The sequence below is a fragment of the Sorex fumeus genome, unplaced genomic scaffold (assembly GCF_029834395.1).
Source record: "Sorex fumeus unplaced genomic scaffold, SorFum_2.1 ptg000098l, whole genome shotgun sequence".
Classification (NCBI taxonomy): domain Eukaryota; kingdom Metazoa; phylum Chordata; class Mammalia; order Eulipotyphla; family Soricidae; genus Sorex; species Sorex fumeus.
Genome location: NW_026606155.1, coordinates 20,631,655 through 20,653,288, shown reverse-complemented (window position 1 = coordinate 20,653,288; position 21,634 = coordinate 20,631,655). Strand labels below are relative to the sequence as shown.

General features: G+C 52.1%; 2 protein-coding genes across 2 annotated transcripts in view; one reads left to right on the top strand and one right to left on the bottom strand.

Annotated features, from left to right (window-relative positions):
• The window catches only part of FLVCR2 (FLVCR choline and putative heme transporter 2), a 63,288-nt gene extending 55,608 nt beyond the window's left edge, over positions 1–7,680 (top strand). Inside the window, exons 7-10 of the mRNA XM_056134078.1 lie at positions 1,930–2,035; positions 2,163–2,274; positions 2,788–2,843; positions 7,480–7,680. Of these exons, the coding sequence (XP_055990053.1) occupies positions 1,930–2,035; positions 2,163–2,274; positions 2,788–2,843; positions 7,480–7,572 (367 nt within the window). The 3' untranslated portion in view covers positions 7,573–7,680. The remainder of the gene's footprint in view (positions 1–1,929; positions 2,036–2,162; positions 2,275–2,787; positions 2,844–7,479) is intronic.
• Positions 7,681–9,884: 2,204 nt separating this feature from the next.
• ERG28 (ergosterol biosynthesis 28 homolog) lies at positions 9,885–21,531 on the bottom strand. Its single transcript, XM_056134171.1, has 5 exons — positions 21,309–21,531; positions 18,593–18,739; positions 13,141–13,231; positions 10,760–10,878; positions 9,885–10,651 (listed from the first exon to the last, which is right to left on the bottom strand). Exons 2-5 carry the CDS (start codon positions 18,723–18,725, stop codon positions 10,572–10,574), a joined length of 423 nt encoding a protein of 140 aa, XP_055990146.1. The 5' UTR covers positions 18,726–18,739; positions 21,309–21,531; the 3' UTR covers positions 9,885–10,571.
• Between the last annotated feature and the right edge of the window lie 103 nt (positions 21,532–21,634).

Sequence of the window (21,634 nt, the reverse complement as noted above, 5' to 3'; positions counted from 1 at the left end):
GCCAGGCCAGGCTGAGGGCTTGTTGCCTGTGTGCTTTCGAAGCCAAACCCATCTTTGTGGCGGGGACGAGTGTGTCCTTTCGGCTCTGGGAGCCTTGCCAGTGTTTCCAGTCCCTTTTAGCTCTGCCTGGGATGACGTGCGCTCTCCAGGAGTCCCTGGGATTGGGAAGGAGAAGTTTGGGTCCTGGTGTTATTTCAGGTGCTGGCTGTCTAAGGAAGCCCAGACCAACACTTACCTGCCCTGAGCCTCAGTTTCCTCATCTATAGGGAAGGTCAGAAGTGGCCTGCCTGAAGGACTGAGAGAGAAAAAACAAAATGTGTGAGGAAGGAGAGAGATGTGAGAACAGTCAGCAGCCTGGTGCGATAGAGGAACTAGAAATGGGATTTTCTATGAGCAAGTGTGGGAAGCAGAGGTTTCTGCTCAGCCCGCTGGCCCGTCGTTTTCCTGTAGTGTGTGTGTGTGTGTGAGAGAGAGAGAGAGAGAGAGAGAGAGAGAGAGAGAGAGAGAGAGAGAGAGAGAGAAGGAGGGGAGAGAAAGAGAAAGGGAGGAAAGAGATGGAGAGAGAAAGGGGGGAGAGAAAGAGAGGGAGAGGGAGAGAGAAAGAGAGAGGGAAAGAGAAAGGGAGAAAGAGAAGGAGGGGGGAAGAGCGAGTGAGAGAGAGAATCCTCCTCAGCTGGTGTCCCAGCTACTCTCTGGAGGCTGCTAAAGGGCTCTGAGCTCCTCCCTCAGTTCCCGGAGAGCATGAGAAGCTGCAGCCCAGTCCCAGCAGATCGCCTGGAGCCTAGGACACTGTGTCTGAGACCTGGGCCTTCCAGGCACTCCCACACTGTCTGAACGACCTTGTCCATAATGCACGTCGCGTGGGAAACACAGGACACAACCCACGCAGGGCCCCTGAGCACGCAGCCTGCCGCCGAGGGGCCGCCCGGCCCACAGGGCCTCTCCCTCCCCGGTATGGCTCCCGAGAGAAGTTGCTTCCTTGTCTGCCTTTTCTGCGGTGCTGGGGATCAAACCCAGAGCTTTGCACATGTGAAGCAACAACTCTCCCGCTGTGCCACTTCCCTGGTCGCCTCACACTGTTTTTCTGCCTGAGACCTGCCCTCCCCTGCCAGCGAATGGGTTTGAAATAGGAGCGGCCCAGGGGATAAAGGAAACAAGACAGACATAAGAGAGAAAAGCACAGAGTCAGGATGCTCACGGGCTCCATCACGTGCCTCCTTTATTGTCGTAAGCCAACAATCACTGGAAGTAGGAGAGCAAACTTTTATTTATTTTTTATTTTTATTTATTTTTTTGCTTTTTGGGTCACACCTGGTGGTGCACAGGGGTTACTCCTGGCTCTGCATTCAGGAAGTACTCTTGACGGTGCTCGATGACCATATGGGATGCTGGGAATTGAACCCTACCCACTGTGCTATCACTCCAGCCCCAGAGAGCAAACTTTTAGAGACACTTGCCAATCTAACCAGGAGCTTTACCGTATCAAAGGGGACGAATGGCTGTCAGTGCACAAGTCTCTAAAGTGCATTTAGTCTCAAAAGACTCTTCACCAGGAGAGGTAGCAGAGGTAAGAGTGATTTCAGGACCCCTGTCAAAGGGGCTTTCATCCTGTGCTGCTGGCCTTCCCGGAGATGACCATCCTAAAAAACACATATACAGCCCCTCTCCTAAGTTTTTTAAACTAAATGTGATGGTATGTATTTGCAAGTCTATGCCTGTTTGAAGTTTTCAACTTCCAGTCTGTGAGCCTATGTACAAGGGTTGAAGAGCAGTGCTTTGGAGAATGGCCTGATGGGCCAGGCAAGGCTCGAAGGGAAGAAACGGAACAGGAAAAGGAATTCTAAGGGGAGCAGGGGGCACCCTCCAGCTTCCCCCACCTTTTGCTCTTGGACTCCCCTGTCACCTTGATCTCTGTGCTCTGGCCCTCAGCTTCTTCATGACGGGCTACCTCCCACTGGGGTTTGAGTTTGCCGTGGAGTTGACCTACCCTGAGTCTGAAGGCATCTCCTCTGGCCTCCTCAACGTGTCTGCCCAGGTAAGGCCTGATTTGGGGGCAGCCCCAGTGCCTTGGTTCTTTGCTTCCTGTTTGCTGGTGGCAGCTCTGTGGGGTAGGGTGGGGCTTCCCAGGTGGGCCCTGGGGTCCATTCTTTGTGCCTTTTCAGGTATTCGGGATCATTTTCACCATCTCCCAGGGCCAAATCATCGACCACTACGGGACCATGTCTGGGAACATCTTCCTGTGTGTGTTCCTCACACTTGGAGCTTTCCTCACTGGTGAGTCATGTCCCGAAATCAAGGTGGGAGGTGTGGGTGACTCCTGACTTTTAAGCCTGGCAGTTTGGGAGCCTGGGGCCTAGACTGATCCTACAGATTAGGGGTACGGGTAACTTCAAGGTGGAAAGAAGGGATTGTGAGAATGTTTTCAAGACAGGAGCGGGTTTTGATGGTTTCAGCATGAACTTTGGAGTCCGTAGGCTGTTGAAATCCCCGGCTGGCACTCTGACCTGGGCGTCTTGGAGCTCGGGCATGGCCCGGGCTGTTTCCTAACCTGTTGTGAGGCCTGTTGTGAAGAGCGGAGGTGGGCATACACGTGTGGCCCCTAAATGAAAGTAAGTGTTGTTGGCTTCAACCACTCAGGCCCTGCTATCACCTCAGGAAGGCCCGAGGCTGATGGTGCCGTAGCTTCTGGAGCAGGTGGTCTGGGGTACCTGTGACCCATAGGAAAACCAGAGCCCCCTCCCCTGTAGGAAGTTGACCCTCTCAATAACCCTTTTCCTTCCTCCTCAGTCTTCATTAGGGCAGATCTCCGGAGGCAGAAAGCGAACAAAGAAACTCCTGAGAGTGTGAGTAGCTGGGACCATGGCTGGGCTGAGTTGGGTGGTCCTGGGCTGGGTGGGTGCTTCTGGAGAGGACTGGCTTCCTGTGCTGGAGAGAGCAGTTCTGTCATCACAAATGTGGTCTCCCGTAGTGCTTTGGCAAAATGGTATCACAAAAATGGTATCCAGTAGACTTGGCACATATGGGTATGACTGGATAACTTAGAAGCAAGATTGTGATAAATGTTCTGGGCACCACATCTGTACATGTCATTTTTTCCTGCTTTTTTGCTACTTGTTCTTGTTTGTTTGTTTTGGGGCCACCCACCTGTGCTTAGGGCTTACTCTTGGCTCTGGGCTCAGGAATTGCTTCTGACTGTGCTCAGGGAACCATATGGGATGCTAGGGCTCGAACCTGGGTCCACCACATGCAAGCAAGTGCCTTATCCTTTGCATTATCTCCCCAGTGTTGAGATACTGTTATTTTTGCACTCGCTTGCAGATGTCGTATCTACATAAGTGTGTGCATGTGTGTCTGAAGATGTTCTTATTTTTTAAAACATGGAATTCTGTCCATTTTGTTGGAAACACTTTATCAGACCCTTATTCCATGACAAATTTTCAATGACAGCTGTGTTCTGTGGGTGAACTGTGATTTGTGTGATGGTGGTTTTCTTGTTTCTGCACACCCAAATGGTTTCCAGTCACTGTTAGAAGCAATATTGTATAAATGTTCTGGGCATGTAATTTCTTTCTCTGCTTTTTCACTGGCACTGCTTGATTAACTATATTGCAGAATATGAGAGATTGAGTTTTCTACATCTATGTGTGTGTTCAGAGGCGCAGCATTTTTTGTTTGTTTATTTGTTTTTGGGTTACATCTAGCGATGTTCAGGGCTTACTCCTGCCTCTGTGTTCAGGGATCACTCCTGGTAGGCTCAGGAGACCTTATGGGATACTGGGGATCAAACCCAGGTTGGCTGATTGTGAGGCAAGTGCCGTATCTGCTATACTATTTCTCCAGGTCTGGAAGCTCAGCATTTTCTAGAGGGAAGCACTGTGGTCACTCCCCTTTTCCAGACTCTCACCCCCTAGAACCATCCTATCCTCACTGCCAAAGTCTTCTGCCATTGAAGCCCAGGAGTGCCAGGAGTGTTTTGTCATTTTGAAAAAATTTTTGTCAGTTTTCTGAGACAAAATAAAAAAGGTATCCCAGTAGACTTGGCACATATGGGTATAGTTGGATAATGGGGAATGACCTTCGCTTTACTGTTTGTCTTTGGTCTCACTCTGTGTCACAGACAGATAGGGACTGTGTGTAGGAGTGTCTGGAAGTGGGAGTACCCTGGGGAGAGGAAAGCCTGGGAATGGAATGTAGCCCCAGGTCTCTGCCACAGTGCAGATGGGCCATATCCCGGCCACGAAGAGGGAACCTGCTCTTAGGGATGCAGGTTTCAAGCCAGGCTCTGATGTGAGATTCTACTTTTATTCTTTTGTTGTTGTTGTTGGGTGTGTGGGGGGGGGGGCGCACACCTGGGGTGTCAGGGCTTCCTCCTGGCTCTGCACTGAGGGATCACTCCTGGCAGGGCTCAGAGGACCCTAGGGAATGTCGGGGATCGAACCAGGGTCAGCTGCATACAAAGCCTGAACTGTCCTGTCCCTCCGGCCCCCAATGCTATTGTATTTACAGGCTGACTGACTGAGGCCAACAGCTCAGGGTCATCTATAGTTTCCAACCTGGGACCCTGGCATGATGCTGGCCCAGTGACAGTTGGGCCACTTCCCCAGGTGGTTTTCTGTAGGTTTCCCCAGTTCCCTTTGGTTTTCTATCTGTTGCTGACTTCACAGGGCCTGACAGCTTCCCACACCCTGCTGTCCTCCCATGTTCTGTCCATCCCTGCCTGGGCAGTGTTTAGATACTTCCCACAGGTGCTGTCCTTGCAGCCGGCTCCGGGTGCATCGAGGTTGGTGCTGTCCCTCCGCCACATCTGTAGGGAGTGATTGTTCTCAGCCCTTTGTCTTTGTGTCATGGGATAACTCACTCCGCGTTACAGGCCCTCACCTGCATCACCAGCATGGTGATAGGGAGGACAGTCCTGCCTGCTGAGCCCAGGATGCAGGTGTGTGTGTAGGGAGGATCAGTCATAATATCCCTCTGAGTGGCTCATGGTGGTCACTGTGATGAGACAAATTCAGCGTCAGAGCAAGGGTACCACATGCGTGGAACAAATCTGACCAAGTGGCACTGATGGTGTAGGGCGATGCTTAGCTCTGATAGAAACAGGGTCGGAGCCATGGTACAGCAGCTGGGGCACTCGCCTTGTATGCAGTGGCCCCCGGTTTGATCCCCGGCATCCCATATGGTCCCCTGAGGTTGCCAGGAGTGATCCCTGAGCTCAGAGCCAGGAGTCAGCCCTGAGCATCACTGGTGTGGCCCCCAAACAAAAACAGAACAGAGAGAATCCAGGTGAGGGGGTGGGCGTCACCCACCCCAATGTGTACATCTGTGGGGTCCTGTTTCCTTCTGGAGAGCAGCTTGAGCTCAGGACTGTGGCCAGGCTCTGCCCGGGAACCCACGTTTCTGACTGTGATTTTTGTGGAGGCAGGCGTGTGTGGGTTGGGGACAGGACAACCCCTGTTGACTGGCCACTCCTGGCCTGAATGAAGTCTTCTTGTGGCTGGGGCTAGCCAGGCCCAATGCCAGCAGGCTCGAGGTCAAGAAGGCCGACGTGGCATCTGCCATTGCCATGCGTGCCAGGGCCCTGCTCATCCCTGAGATGCCACGTTCACCTCAGCCCTTGGGTGCGGCTGGTAGTGTCTGCCGCCCCCTGGGCTCCCTGGGGTGATTTTCTTTTCTTTTTTTCTTTCTTTTTTAATTGAATCATCATGAGATACAGTTACAAAGCTTTCATGTTTAAGTTTCAATCATACAATGATCGAACATCCCTCCCTCTATCAGGGCACATTCTCCATCACCAGTGTCCCCAGTATCCCTCCCCCATCCCATCCCCCTGCCTCCGTGGCAGATACTTTCTCTCTATTTTTGGGCATTATGGTTTGCAATACAGATACTGAGAGGTTATCACGTTTGGTCCTTTATCTACTTTCAGCACACATCTCCCATCCTGAGCGATTCCTCCAACCATTGTCTTAGTGATCCCTTCTCTATTCCAGCAGCCTTCTTCCCCAGCTCATGACACAGGCTTCCAACTATGGCAGTATTTCTGGCCCTTCTGTCTACTGTTCTTGGGTGTCAGTCCTGGGGTGATTTTCAGTCTGTGCTCATGCCAAACCCATCTAACAAGCAGGACCCAGAAAGCTGTGCCTGTCCACCGCCCATCCCTCTGGAAGCCAGTCAGAATCACCTCAAATCCAGTTTCTCTGTTCGTAGTGTGGACATGTCACTGAGTTTATGAATGCAATCATGTGTCCTGCCTTTATAAAAATGATCTCTGTTGGGGCCAGCCCAGAGTACAGTGTGTGTGTGGGGGGAGGCATATGCCTTGCATGCCTGGTTCAATCCCCAACACCCTATGTGGTGCCCCGAGCTCCACCAGGAGTGACCCTTGAGCATAAGATCTACACTGAGTCATGAGTAAGTCCTGGACTGAGCCTTGAGCATTGCCGAGTGTGGCCTTCAGAAACACCAACAAGAGCATCTTTGTTGCCTCTGTGTGTGATTTTACCATTGTCGCTTCCACCCACACTCTGACACTATCATTTGGAAAGGTAGTCCTCATTCTCCATGGCCACGTGGGCCTATGGGGAATGTGGAGGCAGCAGTCAGCCACTGTGCTGCATCTTGAAGGTCAGCATGTGCTGGGGGTGGGTGGCCTTTGCGTCTTCCAGTCCCAGAGCCAAGAACAGTGGCGCTCCCTGGCACAGATGTGGTACCTTGCAGCATCGTGGGGGAGTGGTTCGGTTTGGTCTTTGCTGGTGTTGTGAGGTGTGTGTCGTTGTGTGTGTGTTTAGGGAGCAGTTGTGCCTTTTCTTGTTTCTGTTGCCCTAGGAGTGCCCCGTGGCCTCTGGCTCTTGTTTTCTCAATAGACAGGGCCAATTCCTGCCCCTCAGCACTTAAGGACTTCCTTCCTTCCTTCCTTCCTTCCTTCCTTCCTTCCTTCCTTCCTTCCTTCCTTCCTTCCTTCCTTCCCTCCCTCCCTCCCTCCTCCCTCCCTCCCTCCTTCCCTCCCTCCGTCCCTCCCCCTTCCCTCCCTTCTCCCCTCTCTTCCCTCCTTTGCTTCTTCCCTCCCTCTTTCCCTCCCTTCCTTCTTCACTTCCTCCCTCCCTCCCTTCCTCCCTCCCTCCCCTTTCTTCCCTTCTTCTCTTCTTCCCTCCCTCTTTCCCTCCCTCCTTCCCTCCCTCCCTCCCTTCTCCCCTCCCTTCCCTCCCTCCCTCCCTTCCTCCCTTCTCCCCTCCCTTCCCTCCCTCCCTCCCTTCCTTCCTCCCTCCCTCCCTCCCTCCCTCCCTCCCTCCCTTCCTTCCTTTGCTACACTCGGCAGCACTCAGGGTCTCTTCCTGGCTCTGTGCTCAGCAGTGGCCCCTGGCGGTGTTCAGGGGACCCAGTGTGGTTCCAGGGACTCAACTGGGGTTAGCCACGTGCAAGACAAGTGCCTCCCCCCTGTCCATCTCTTGTGTCTCACGCCTTGCTTGCTTTGCCTTGTAGAAACTCCAGGAGGGTGAGGAGGAGGTGCCGGTGGTGGTGGAGGAGATGAGCATCGACAAAGCGCCCATCGCTGGTTCTGAGGAGCACTTCTGAGGGACGCCGGTGGCTGCAACTCAGGCACACAGAGAACAGCCGCCCCTCCGATCAGGGCCCCCTCGCTGCCCGTGCTGGAATATTTGTGGCCTGCAGGGTGGTGTCTCTGCCTCCTGGAATCCCCTGGAGGGCTGCCGGGGGCCTCTCGGTGGAGAATGGCACCTTTCACCAAATGCGGATGTCCTGCCCTCCTCCAGGGCTGCAGGGGGTCTGGGCTTGAGCAGGGGGTGTGGAGGCCTCTTGCACCTGTCCCTCATGGAGAAAGCCTGCCAGAGTATCATGAAAAGAGAGTTTATTATGGAGATGAACTTTTCTAGTGTCTTCATGCCCTCAGGAGGGCCGAGTCTCTGGTTGAGTCTCTGGGCGAGGGTCATTGTTGGGTCTCCCACCTCTCCTCTGAGCTGAAGTTCTGTGGGAAAGACCCTTGCCCCATCCCCCACCCTGCCCCCTCAGCACCAACCCTTTTGGGCTCTGGGCCTCAATTCTCCTGACCTTCTTTAGGGGTCTGTCTCCAAACCCGCAAACGTCAATAAACTGGACAAACACTCTTGTGGCCATCCTGAGGGAGAAATGGGCTTGGGAGTGTGGACCGCCTGGGGCGCTGCCCTCAGATGGGTTGGGTTGGGGGTTCCTCTGCTTCTTTCTCGCGTGAGTCCCTGCCCAGGCCTCCTGCACCACCTCCCTCCGACTCTACCTCACACTGCTCTGAGGACTCAGTGGCCGGCCCACGTGCCCACATCGCCGGGAGAGAGGCCAGTGCAGCCCACTCCTGGCCACCTCTACTCACGGCTCTCCTACAATCACTCCAAGGCTGCTTTGAGAGAAGGTGGCCCAAAGGGGATGGGAACGAAGGTCACTTGGCAGGTGTGTACCCCACCTCTCGGGAGGGGACACCCCCTTCAATCAGTGGGAGCCAACTACATCTCACTTCCTGTCTGGTGTTCCTTATAAGACATCTGGGTCCTTTCTCCTGGACGCTGACTGGCATTCTGATCATGGCCTCCATGCCGGGGTATCATCCCCCAGGCCCATCCCCAGCTCATACTTCTAGGTTGGGGGTGGGGCGGGGCGTGTGGGTGGAAGAGGTGGAAAGCGCACCCCACTCTGGGTCATGGTGAAAGGTGTTTGCTCTTCAGCCCCTTCAATTGTATTAACAGAAGGTTTACCAAATCCCTCGTTTTAAGAAACACGATTTGTATTTTCTATTGGTCATAGATGTCTTAGGGCAATAAAAGATTGTCCGCAGCGCTCGGCCTGTTCCCTGGTGGGGCGGGAATGCCTACCACATGCTAGGATGCGTCCAGCTCTGAGAACTGAGATGACCGTCACGGGGAGAAGGCGGGGCAGCAAAGGCCCATGCCTGTCCAGAGGGGGGATTCTTCGGTTTACACATTTCTAGGGCCCCGTTTTCTTTCTTTTACTTTTCAAATGGAATCACTCTGAGATAGACCCTCACAAAGCTGTTTTGATTAGGTTTCAGTCCTACAGCGTTCCAACACCCATCCCTCCACCAGTGTCCATTTCCCACCACCACTGTCCCCAGGTTTCCTCCTGCGACCACCCAGCCTGCCTCTATGGCAGGAGCTTTTCTTCTCCCTCTCTCTGTGCCCCTCTCTCCTTTTGGGCATTGTGGTTTGCAATCTTGATACTTAATAAAGGTTATTAAGAATATCCCTTTACCTCCTTTTACCCCTCAGATCTTGTCCAGCGTGATCATATTCCCAGCTCTGGTTGTCGTCCTGGTCCCTTCTCTATCTTACCTACCCTCCCCCATCACACACTCGTGTTTGATTCCAACCACTGACCATCCTCCTAGCCTTCTGGGGCCCATTTTCTAATGGTGAATCCACCGCGTGTGTTTTCCCTGGCGTTGGCTGTGTTCTGCACGGTGTCTGCTGGGAAACAGCTCATGGGGTGGCCTGCTCTGCTTTCCAGCTCTGCCTCAGAGGTGGTCGGAATGCAGGTGCTGCCACGCCCCAGACATACCGCAGCTTGCCGGTCACTTCCTCTGTCCCGTCCCGACGGGCGTGCCCACCCGGACTGGGGTTTTCATCTGCATAGAGGTTCACTGTCTGTGGGTTATGTACCCTCAGGTTTAGTGAGCCTCATGGTTGAGTCTGCAGGTGACAGACCTCTCCGATACAGAGGGCTTCGTGCCTGGGACACGCACCTGTTATTAGGGGTCGGGGTTAGGGAATGGGTTTGTTTGTTCTCTTCACTCTGGTGTATGTGACTTTACAAAAAGCACTCAGCGGTTGTGGACAGGGGCATTCTGGCCTCCGGGAGGTCAGAGTACAAGGAGGAATGAAAGGGAAGGGATTTTCTGTTTATTACAAAATTTGTTACACAAATACTGTTGACCAGCAGGTCTAAAAACGGCTCAGGCTCCCCGCCCTTCCCCTTGCTGTCCAGGTATGAGCCCGCAAGCCTGGGAGGCCCTTCTTAGAAGAGCTACCCATCTACTGGGCAGTTCAGAGTGGGGTCCAGCACTAGAGAGGCGCCCATGGTGGTGGACAGGCCCTGAGGGGCAGTGGCAATGGCTGTGAGTCACAGTTCATGGTTTCCACGGCGCATGTCACGTCAAGGGTACAAACAACTGGGAAGGGAGAGGTGGGGGGAACAGGAAGGGGGTCTGAGAAGGCAGGGGTGGGGGAGTCTGGGAAGGCAGGGTGGGGGGCTGGAAAGGCGGGGGTAGCAAGGGCTGGGAAGAGGGTGTTAGAGATGAGAGAGCAGCACAGGATGGCTGGCGATTCCTTGATCTGGGTGCAAGGGGCTTTTAAATCATGTCTTTACATAGTACACATCCTATTCTTGCCTGAAGGCCTTTGTAGATCCTCAGCAGCTTGTCCATGTCTTTTTTTTTCCTTTGTTACAAAAAGGAACTGGAACATAAAAGTTTAGAGGTCGCTATGGGGGCTGCTGAAAGGGCAGGAAAAAGCACTGGAAGAGCCGAGTGGGGGGAAGAGTGGAAGGCGCAGTCTGAGGCGTGGAGCTGGGCTTCAGGTCCTCTTCTTCTGTCTGGATGCTGGTTCTGCCTCCAGGTAGCGGAACCCCGCCAGCATGCCCAGGACTGAGAAACCTTCAACACAGAGGAGAGATCAGAGGCTGGCCTCCTCCCAGCCCTTCCTCCAGTGCCCACGATGAGCGGCCCCGGGGTCTGTGCCAGGGGTGGGCATGCCATGCTTACTTGCCACCATCAGGGGTGCCAGGACGCCGATCGTGGGGGCTGCAGTCCCATATATGAACAGCTCGGAGAGGAAGTGGCCCAGTGCGAGGAGGAAGGTCCAGAGAGTGATGTGGTAGAGCCTACGGTGGGGGCAGACAGAAACGGGGACTGAGGGCTGAGTCTACCCGGGCCAGGACCCGGAAGTGAGTAGGAGAACTGGGCTGGAGAGAGAGAGCAGGGGTTACGGGTCTGGGATGCAGCTGACCCGGAGTCAATCCCTGGCACCACGTCGGCCCTCGAGGCCTCAAGGCACCCCCTGCCTGGGTGGTCTGGGTGATTCCCAACACTGCAGAGCCCCAGCAGCACCACATTCTTGGGGCACAGCACCAACCACCTGCCTGGCTGGCACATAGTTGCTGGGATACCCCGACCCAATCAGAAGAAAAAGACAGATATTTGGTCACATAGGCATGTTCCTTTGTTGCTGTTGATTTATTCTGGTTTTGGACTGTCTGTACCCAGTGGTGCTCAGGGGTTACCCCGGGGAGTGCTTGGGGGGAACCACATGGGGTGGCAGGGACTGAACCCGGGTGGGCCAAGTACAAGGCACGTGTCCCAGGGAATAATGTGGGTTCTGGCAGTTGAACCTGGGGTGCCTGCTTGCAAAGCACAAATTCCAGCCCTTAGAGCTATCTCACTAGCTCTAGGACACTTAAAAAAATTATGAGACCTATCAATAGAGACAAAACCATACGTAGTATCATATTTGACATTTTCATTTCTGGGGCTCGTCTCTGAGAAGTGTGATGAGATGCTGAGAGCATCCACGTATCCTTATTCTCCCTTGCTCCCATTCTCCTCCCTTCCTCTCCCCAGAAGCAATCATCATTTTAAATGCATTTAAAAAAAAAAACCCGATTCGTGTGTGTGTGTGTGTGTGTGTGTGTGTGGTTGTGTGAGCACTCAGTACATGTCTGTGTATGGGGAATGGATTTTGAGTTTCCAGCTAGGGGAACTGGAATCAGTGTACACATTTGGGGCTTGTGGACCAAACCCTCATGCTAAAACGAGGGAGCATTGGTGGCGGTCCTGTGTGGGGAAGAGAAAATCACAGGTGTTAAGGCCAAGGTAAGCCTGGCTCACTCCAGATCCAGCAGACAAGACAATCCTTTACGTCCATCAGCAGGAGGCCCAAAGAGGGCTATGTAACCCTCGCTCCCTTCAAGCCATGCTTTGGGTTGTATTTCTTTTTTGTTTTGGAGCGACAACTGGCAGTGCTCAGGGATCACTCCTGGCTCTGTCCTCAGGGATCACTCCTGGCCAACCAGGGTTTGGGCAACCGTAGGGGGTGGGAGGAACCTTGTGAGGCCAGCGCCCTACCTCAGTCCTATCTTGGTGGCACTGAGATGGGAGGAGATGGGTAGGCATGTAATAAACTGGCTGCCACGAGGCCAGTGACCCAAGGAACTGAGACCAGTGCCCATTTTCTTGTTTTCGTTCCTGGCCCCAGGCCGTCTCCACCAAACCACAATGCTTCCAAAAATACTGGTCAGTTTAGAACAAGTGAACTTCAGTTTCGAGTTAAACTCAACAGCAGAAAAAAAAAAAACGACCCCAAAACCCCTAAAATTAAAAAAAAAAAGTTGGCCAGAGCACAGGGCTAAGAACCTTGCTTTACCTCCCGCTGGAGTCAGTCTTCCTCTGTTTTACTTAATTAGGTCTCTAACATGGCAATTTGCACAGCCCAGCAGGAAAAACACTGCCCAGGGCGGCAAGATTCAACCCAGCTCACATCAATGAAAGCTCTGTGATAGCAAGAGGGGCCTAGTAAGCAGTACTGTTCCCTAGGCACTATGCGCCGGGGGTGGGGGGGCTGTGGGGCGGCAGACTTTGGAAACTTACTTTAGGGTGGAGTTGGCATTGGGGTGGCTTCACCTAAGACAGAGCAAAAAGGTGTTGATGACTGCTGCTGGGAAGGAGGCTCTAGCCCCACCCAGTGGCCAGAGCTAGCTACAGCATGATGCCCGCAAGAGCTGGGATGGCCTGCAATGGGCATGCCAGTCTCCGGGTACCCAGAGAGCTATAGAGTCCTGGGTTCTCTTCTGCCCTTACCTACTGCCTGCACTAGTAAGGACCAGTCATCCTGGACCAAACTGTCACAAGAGGCTCCTCCATCCCTGGGTGGTATTTTCTCTGGCAGGGTAGTAGGACCATTAACTAGATGCTGCTGCTGTTGCCAGTTTGCCAAACAAAGCGCCCAAAGGAGTTTTGAGTCTGAGAGGACTACTGGGCCGGCTATTTCCATGTAGGTATTTGAGGCCCAGAAGGCGTGGCACGTTTAGGTATGCCTAGCCTCCGAGGGTCTACAGAAGGAAGCTGCAGCGTCTCCTTCCCTTACGTACGTCTTATTGTGGATGTCAATGGCACAAAGGCAGCGAATCACGGAGGACAGCAGGGTCCAGATCCCGAAGGTCCGAGCCTGGAGGCCATTCACTGCGGAGCAGAGAAGAGAAAGAGGGTTGAGATAGAGCCAGGGTCTCTCCTCGCTGCTCCCACATCCTGCGGTGGGGGCGGGAGAGGGGACCCGAACTCCCGTAGACTGGTCTCAGAAGGAGAAGCCAAGGCTGGAGGTGGGAACTGGCAGGAAAGGAAAGAATTCCAGGAGGAGAGAAGGCATCCTAGCTCCTCCGCCCAGGTCTGGAGTTGGGATGGGGAAGCTGCAAGAGTGAAGGCCCAATAAGATGCCCCCCTCTGAGGGCAATAGTTGCCCTGGGTAGTACTTTCTGCCCCGGGAAGCCAGTCTGGGTTCGGCGAAGCTTAGCAAATCTGCATCATCAGGACGGCAGGGGAATTTCTCTTCTCTGGGTCAGGGATTGCTTAGAGGGTGAATCAGGAGCAGATGGCAGGGGCTGACTTTCAAGGCTGGCCCGTGAGAGAATTCAGCTTCCAGGACACCGAGATGTAGAGGTGATCTGGTTGTGGCATGTTACCTCACACACCACCAGGGCTGCTTGGGTTGATCTGGCTGGGTTGATCTGGCTGGCTAGCATGGTGTCCCTGTTCCCCCTCACCACTCCATGCATGCCACTCTTGTGTGCTCGGTATGAGCCCGGCTTCCCTGGTTAGAGACAGACTCACAGACCTGCATACACCTTGAGTCAAGGGCGTGTGAGCCACAGCGCTCCCCTGCTGGAGCCTCCAAACAAGCTCTCAGATTCAGAAGCCCATCTAAATGCCAACATCTGGCCCAAGTCAGTGCGTCTTTCACCCCAGGTCTCTGTTGTGTGAACAAAGCCCAGAACAGGCGGGTTTCCTGTGCAAGTGATTGCGGGATCCTATGCGGGTTCTTCGGTGTGTCCACTCGTGTGCGGTGCCTGCGTTTGAGCACTGCAGCCTCAGACCTTGTCCTGAGAGTGAGGGTCCTACTCCATCGTGATGTGCTTCCTGACTTTGGGCACTTATTACCATCAACTGACACGGGGCTGTCATACAGCAGGGAGGGTTCTTGCCATGCAAGTTGGGGAACAAGGTTTGTTCTCTGGCGCCATGGACTGTCCTGAGTGCCACTAGGAGTGATCCCAGAGTATAGAGCCAGGAGTAAGCCCTGAACACAGCTAGGTGTACACCTGCCCCCATATTATTACCTGACCCGCCATGTTGTTTCCCACCCACCCCCCTCCTTTTCCCTCTCCCACCGCTAAATAAATCAACTGACTTGTCATTGTTTTTTGTTCTGGGGCCAAGCTGGCAATGCTCAGGGGTTACAAGTAGCTCTGCACTCAGGAATAATTCCTGGCAGTGTTTGGGGGATCATGTGGGATGTCAGGGACTGAACCCAGGTCGGCCGTGTGCAAGGCAAACACCTTACTGCTATACTATTTCTTCAGTTCCTCAACTGACATTTTATAAAATTCTGAAGACCTAGGTCCCAGAACAACAAAGCCAAAGTCTCTGCAGGTGAGGACTGGCCATAGGTACATATATCTAAAAACCCCAGCCTGAGTGATTTTCACGTAGAGCATTGATCTACAATGAAAGCAGAGATATTTCCTTTGCTGGTCTATCAAGCAAGAGAAATATCAAGGGTCAAGACTGACAACTGGAGGGGATGGAGCGATAGCACAGTGGGTAGGGTGTTTGCCTTGCACACAGCTGATCCGGGTTTGATTCCCAGCATCCCATATGGTCCCCCAAGCAATGCCAGGAGTAATTCCTGAGTGCAGAGCCCTCAGTAACCCCTGTGCATCACTGGGTGTGATCCAAAAAAACAAAACAAACAAACGAAAAAAAAGACTGACAACTGGAAAGTCGATTAACAGTGACCTGGGCCTTTAAGGTTTATTTTTGCCTTTAGAAAACCCAGTCCACAGTCCTGCAGAACTTCAGCTGGAAGTCAGAAAGATTACCTTTTTTTTGTTTGTGGGGTGGGGGGTTGCGGTTGGCAGTGCTCAGGGATCACTCCTGGTGGTGCTCAGGGGATCATTAGTGGTGTTGAGCATCAAGCCAGGGTTCCTCACTGGCAAGGCAAGTGCCTTCCTTGTGGCACTATTTCTCTGGCATGGGCTATATTCTTATTATGGGGAGGGGGTGACACCCAGCAGTGCTCAGTGCTGACTCCTGGCTCTGTGCTCAGGGATCACTCCTGGTGGGCTCAGAAGACCATATGGATGCCAGGATAGAACCTGGGTCAGCCACAAAGGCAAGGCAAACACCCTCCGGGCTGGAATATCTCTCTGGCCCCAATGGGCTATATTCTTATTTTGTTTGTTTTGTTTTGGGGCCATTGGGACAGAACCTTGCATTCAGACAGGTAGCGAGTGAAGAGCCGAGCCAGTGTATTGATGAGTACTGACGGCAGGTTCTTCAGGTGTTCAGGTCTGACCTTGTCTGGGCCGGGTGCTGTCTGAATGCAAGGTTCCGTCCCAATGGAAAACCAGCAGGACCGTACTACTGTTCAAGAAGGGAGACATCCATGACATTGGCAACTATCGCCCGATCTGCCTATTGTCTGTCATCTACAAGTTGTTCACTCGAGTCATCCTAAATAGGATTGGCAGAACACTAGATGAAGGACAACCATGCGAGCAAGCCGGGTTCCGCAAAGGATTCAGCACCATCGACCATATCCACACGATAACCAAGCTCATTGAGGTTTCTCGGGAGTTCAAGATGCCGCTCTGTTTAACGTTCATTGATTTAAAGAAGGCCTTTGATTCTGTTGAGACGGAAGCGGTCATTGAAGCCCTAGCCAATCAGGGCATTCAAGCCCAATACATCAGGATCCTTCGTGAGCTGTATTGCGGATTCACTACCAGGATCTCACCATTCTACAAAGAAGTGATCGTTGATGTCAAGAGAGGGGTGCGGCAGGGTGATACCATTTCACCAAAACTTTTCAGTGCCACCCTCAAGAACATCATGCGAAGACTGGAATGGGAAGGAATGGGAGTGAAGATAGATGGTCGGCAACTACACCACCTCCGCTTTGCTGATGACATTGTTTTAATAACACCAAACATCAGCCAAGCGGCACAAATGCTAGCCGACTTTGACCGTGAGTGTGGAAAGGTAGGACTACAGCTGAATCTTACGAAGACAATGTTTATGAGAAACAGCCTTGTTCCTGACACCCCATTCACTCTCAATGGAACAACCATCTCCGAATGCAACAGCTATGTGTACCTAGGTCGAGAGGTCAACATGACAAATGACCTGGCACCTGAGCTGCGCAGGAGGAAGAGAGCGGCTTGGAACGCTTCAAGAACGTCGAAGAAATAGCTAAGAGGACGAAGAACCTCCGGCTCCGGGCACATCTCTTTGATTCCACTGTTCTTCCTGCATTAACATATGCCTCAGAGACCTGGGCCCTACGCAAACAAGATGAGAACACTATTCAGATCTCCCAAAGAAGAATAGAAAGAGCTATGCTTGGAATATCACGTTTCACTCAAATGAGAGAACGAATCCGGAGTTCTGACATCCGTCGACGATCAAGGATCAGGGACGCTGTCTCATTTGCCAAGGTGTCGAAAATCAGATGGGCTGGTCACGTAATGAGATTTAAAGACGACCGTTGGACTAGAGCTGTTACTGATTGGATTCCACGGGATGTCAAGAGACCGTGTGGCCACCCACCTACCAGATGGTCAGACTTCTTTGTCAAGATCATGAACGATCGGTTTGAGGCCCTTCATGTTCCCGGAGCGAACAGATGCCATTGGGCTACACTAGCACGCGACAGGGACAAGTGGAGACGTTACTGGCGCCCGCTCGAGCAAATCGCCGACTAACGGGAAGTTAAGTGATTAAGTGATTAAGTTTTGGGGCCACACCCAGTGATGCTCAGGGTTTACTCCTGACTCTGAGCTCTGAGATCACTCCTGGCGGTGGGTGCTCAGGGAACTTTGGGGGGATGCCAGGGATTGAACCTGGGTTAGCTGCGTGCAAGGCAAGCACCGTACGTATCTGCCGTGCTATCGCTTGAGCCCTGAGATATATTCTCAATAAATAAATTTCATCTTTCAATGAAAAGATAGGAAATTTCTCTAGTTAAAGACACGAAAGTGGGAAATTCTCCAATCTGAGCTAGATTCAGTGTCGGGTAAAAGTCTAGGAATGCTCAGGGCACCGCTGTGTTGCAGAGTGTCTAGGGACAGCGCCAGAGCCCATGGTGGGGATACACCAGCAGGCAGACGGGCATTCTGAGGCCTTTACTCATTTCAGCAAGTCACACAGGTCTGGGCTTCTTGACCTCAAATTCCAAATAACTCGATAACCTTGAAATCTATGCAGGCTCCCTCTACGGAGGGCAGCAACTGGGCTGCAAAGGTAAAGCTGTGCCACCCATCTTCCTAGATCTTTCTTGTTGGATTTGAGCTTTCTTCAAAGAGAAGCGGCCTGGCTGGGGTTGTGGCTCTGTGTCAAGCTCACGCCTCTAGCCTCTGTGAGCCCTGGGTTTGATCCCTGGCCCCGGGTTGGGGTGAGGGGCAGGAAGCCTTAGCCTACTTAGTTCCATCTTCTACCAAGGTAGAGCGGGAACTGAGCCAGGGCACAGACTGAATCTAGGTTACATATGAATGTCACTCTGGGTTGTCAGCTGCCAGGAGGCGCTGTGGACAATCATGTACGGTAATGCGTGGCAGTGCCAACCACAGCATGAACACTCTGCAGAAGGGTTTGAGGGACTGGCACAGGCCACCACGGACCTTTGGGGGTTCTGTCTGGGGGTGGGAGGCAGGCACCAATTCACCTGTTGTTTCTGGAGACATCCCTGGGGCTGAGGTGACACATGGGGAGAACGTGATAAGCAGTTCTTCCTCTTCTCAACCCCTTGTGCCAAGGACGTGCTCTCGGATGAGAGCTGGGACCCCAGCAAAGGCTGTCTTCTGGCCTCCCAGTGGGGCATCCGTGCCTCCAATAACTCTTCCGCAGTTATTGGAATACCTTTTCTGCAGACTAACTTCCAAGTTAAAAGTGAAATGTCTGAGAGGTGATCAGAGGGGGTAAAGGGGCCAAGTGTGATCCACAAAATATGTCATCTCAGTCACTGCCCACAGCTCCATCAGGCAGCCTCACGGGGCTATCACCCTTGAGTTTGCGTTTTCAAAACCTGCTGTCCTCAGCAGGGGGGCCAATTTCCCAACTGGTGGTCAGAGGGAAATGCACACCTATACCTTTATTTGCTGGGTTTTTGAGCTTCTGTTCCGCCCCTGCCATGCCAAGGACAGAGCAGTGCCTCCTATATGCGAGGCAAGAACCCAATCACTGAGCCACCTCCCCTGCCAAGTACAGGTGGGTCTGCAAAGCCCGGTGGATCAGGCCATTCCCACGAAACATGTGGCTCTGACTCCTTACCAAGGTCTGGCTTGCCGGTGTAGAGCTTCTCGTAGAGGAAGGAGTGGTCCCGGAAGCTCTGCAGCGTGTTTCCCGCGGCGATGATGGACACCATCACCAGCCAGCTCCGTAGCACGCTTAGGAACCGACTCATGACGTCCTGCACGCCTGGAAATAGAGGCAAAGAACAGAACTGACAGTGGTTAGGTGACTTTAAGCAGAAGCTCTCCCACCTCCACAGTTAACCTGTGTCTCACTCAGAAGAGCTGTCCTACACTTATTGGTCAATCATTGTCTTCAATTCCTGTCCAAGTCCTGTCGGCTCATCTACCCACAGTTATCGCAACACTACTCTTACACCACAGGGGCACACTCAGGAATTATTCCTGGTGCTGCACGGGGGGACAATATGGATGCTGGAGATCAAACCTGGGAAAGCGTCCAACTTGCTGTACTATTGCTCTGGCCTGCATGTTGCCCTCTGTCTTGAGTGAAAAGGGCTAAATTTTTCAGTGGATAGAAACCACTCAAGCTGGGGTGAAGAAAAAGAAGGGAACAGAAGGAAAGAAGTTGAACAAATCTTAGTGTAAACTGGATTTTATGTGCAAGGTCCAGAGACTGGTCCCCAAATTTAACCATAGTAAAATAGAGGAGAATCCACAGTACATTTTGCAGTAAGAAGAACCAGATTTATCTTTGTCTAAGTCAACATCTCCAAAAAGGTTACTCTAAATCAGGACTTTTTTCTCCTGGTTGGAATCAAACCTCTTATTTTTATACTTCTGGCCTGGTTTTTCATGTCACTCCAGTAAGATAAATAGCTAAAGGTGATTCTAAACCTAACATTACCTGTCTACCTACTAGTGATAGCTTCTTCCTCCATTAAGACAGAGAAGCCTAATGCATGTGAGTGGAAGTGAAACTGTGCAGACTGAATTTATATCCTCATCTTTTTCTCTTTTCTGGCTTTCAGGTACACTATGCTCTGTAAACCAAAACAATCTATTTTTTTTTTAAAATTTTATTGAATCGCCGTGAGATAGTTACAATCTTTCATGTTTGGGTTACAATCATACAATGATCAAACACCTATCCCTCCACCAGTGCATATTCCCCACCCCCAATATCCCTGGTATACACCCCCCCCTTTCCCACCCTCTTCCTGCCTCCATGGCAGACAATATTCCCCGTATTCTCTCTACTTTTGGGCATTATTGTTTGCAATACAGACACTGAGAGGTTATCATGTTTGGTCCTTTATCTACTTTCTGCACACATCTCCCATCCCCAATGGTTCCTCAAGTCATCATTTTCTTAGTGATCCCTTCTCTATTCCAGCTGCCTTCTCCCCTTTGCTCATGAGGCAGGCTTCCAGCTATGGAGTAATCTACCTGTCCCATGTATCTACTATCCTTAGGTGTCAACCTCATGTTAAGTTGTTTTATACTCCACAAATGAGTGCAGTCCTTCTATGTCTGTCCCTCTCTTTCTGACTCCTTTCACTTAGCATGATACTCTCCATGTCTATCCATTTATAAGCAAAGTTCATGACTTCATCTCTCCTGACAGCTGCATAGTATTCCATTGTGTAGAAAACCAGAACAATCTAGAAGCTTAAAACAAACCACAGTGAAGGCTGTAGAGATAGTATAACAAGTAAGGTGCTTGCCTTGCATGTGGCAGACCTGGGTTCAATCCTCAGCACTGCACAGGATCACCCAAGCTAGCCAAGAGTGATTCCTGAGCGCAGAGCCAGGAGTCAGCCCAGAGCATGGCTAGGCTCAGGCTCCCCAAAATCAATCAATAAATAAACTACAGTGACTCAAGAACTAGTGAACAAATTACATGAGGGAAGGAAACAGCAATCCTGGTGTTAGACTGCAAGAGAAATAATAACCAACAGTCATTGTGCATTTGTTGTTTTTATTATTGTTCTCTCCATCTTACAGAGAAGGTTGGCATAGAGAAGTCAAGTGATTTGCCTGATAAAATACAGCAAATATATGGCAGAGCTGAGGTGTAAAACATGATTGGTTAGACTCTATTGCAATACTGCCTCATTGAGAGTATTATTTTTTATGGGGGATTTGACCCCCCCCCACCCCCGACTGTACTCAGGGGTCATTTTTGGTGGTTCTGCCTTTAGACACATGGCATTTCAGGTAAACTCTTAGACACCCCAGCAGACAGGGGCAGGATCCAGTACTCCTCTGAATTACTTTAGCAATTACTTTAGCAACTTTGTTTCTCTAAAGCACAAGGGTCTCCTAAAATCCAACTTTTTCTTTTTAAACTGTGCCTTGGCCCATGTCTTAATAAATAAGAGACAGAAAAACCTATGCCAGCCTTGTTGTACGACCCTGTACAAGCAACTTTCACGTTCAAGCCCAGATTTCCTCATCTGTAAAATGAAGACAGAAGATGCTATTTCAAGGGTGATGATAAGGATTACTCGAGAAAGTGATGGTTTCTCCCACAGTACTAGGTTCAGGGGGGCCCTCTTTTCGTTCATTCATTCATTCATTCATTCATTCATTGGCTTCCGGAAATTAACAAGCCCTCACCTTCTGGGCTCCACCTTCTCAAGGTCTCTCGAGTCTCTTTCCTCCCAAAAGAGATTGCTTTCTAGGCAATCTTTCCCATTCATCCGTCTCCATCCCCCGCGACTTCCCGGGGCCTCTCATTCCGATGTCACACAGACCCCCTCCGTCTCTCTTCTCGCCCACGACCCCCTTACCTGGCAGCCGGACTCCGGCAGGGCAGCAGCCGAGCAGCTTCCCCAAGAAGCCTACTCCAGCCTAGTCCACCTGGGCTATCTGTTCCCGCCCCCACCCCCAGCCGGCTCCACGATTGGCTCGTTTTCACCGGTGCGCCCACTGATTGGCTGTTCCCTTCTTTTGCTCAAGCCTGGCCATGGGGCGTGAGCCCCCCTCCTGCCAATCAGCAGTGGCCGCTGCCCCAGCCTCGCCCCCTCTCTCAGCTCGGCCGCTCACGCCGTGAACCCCTCCTGGAGAGAGTGGCGGAACAACTCGGGTTGTCGGTGCCCGCCTTTCAGGGGTGGGG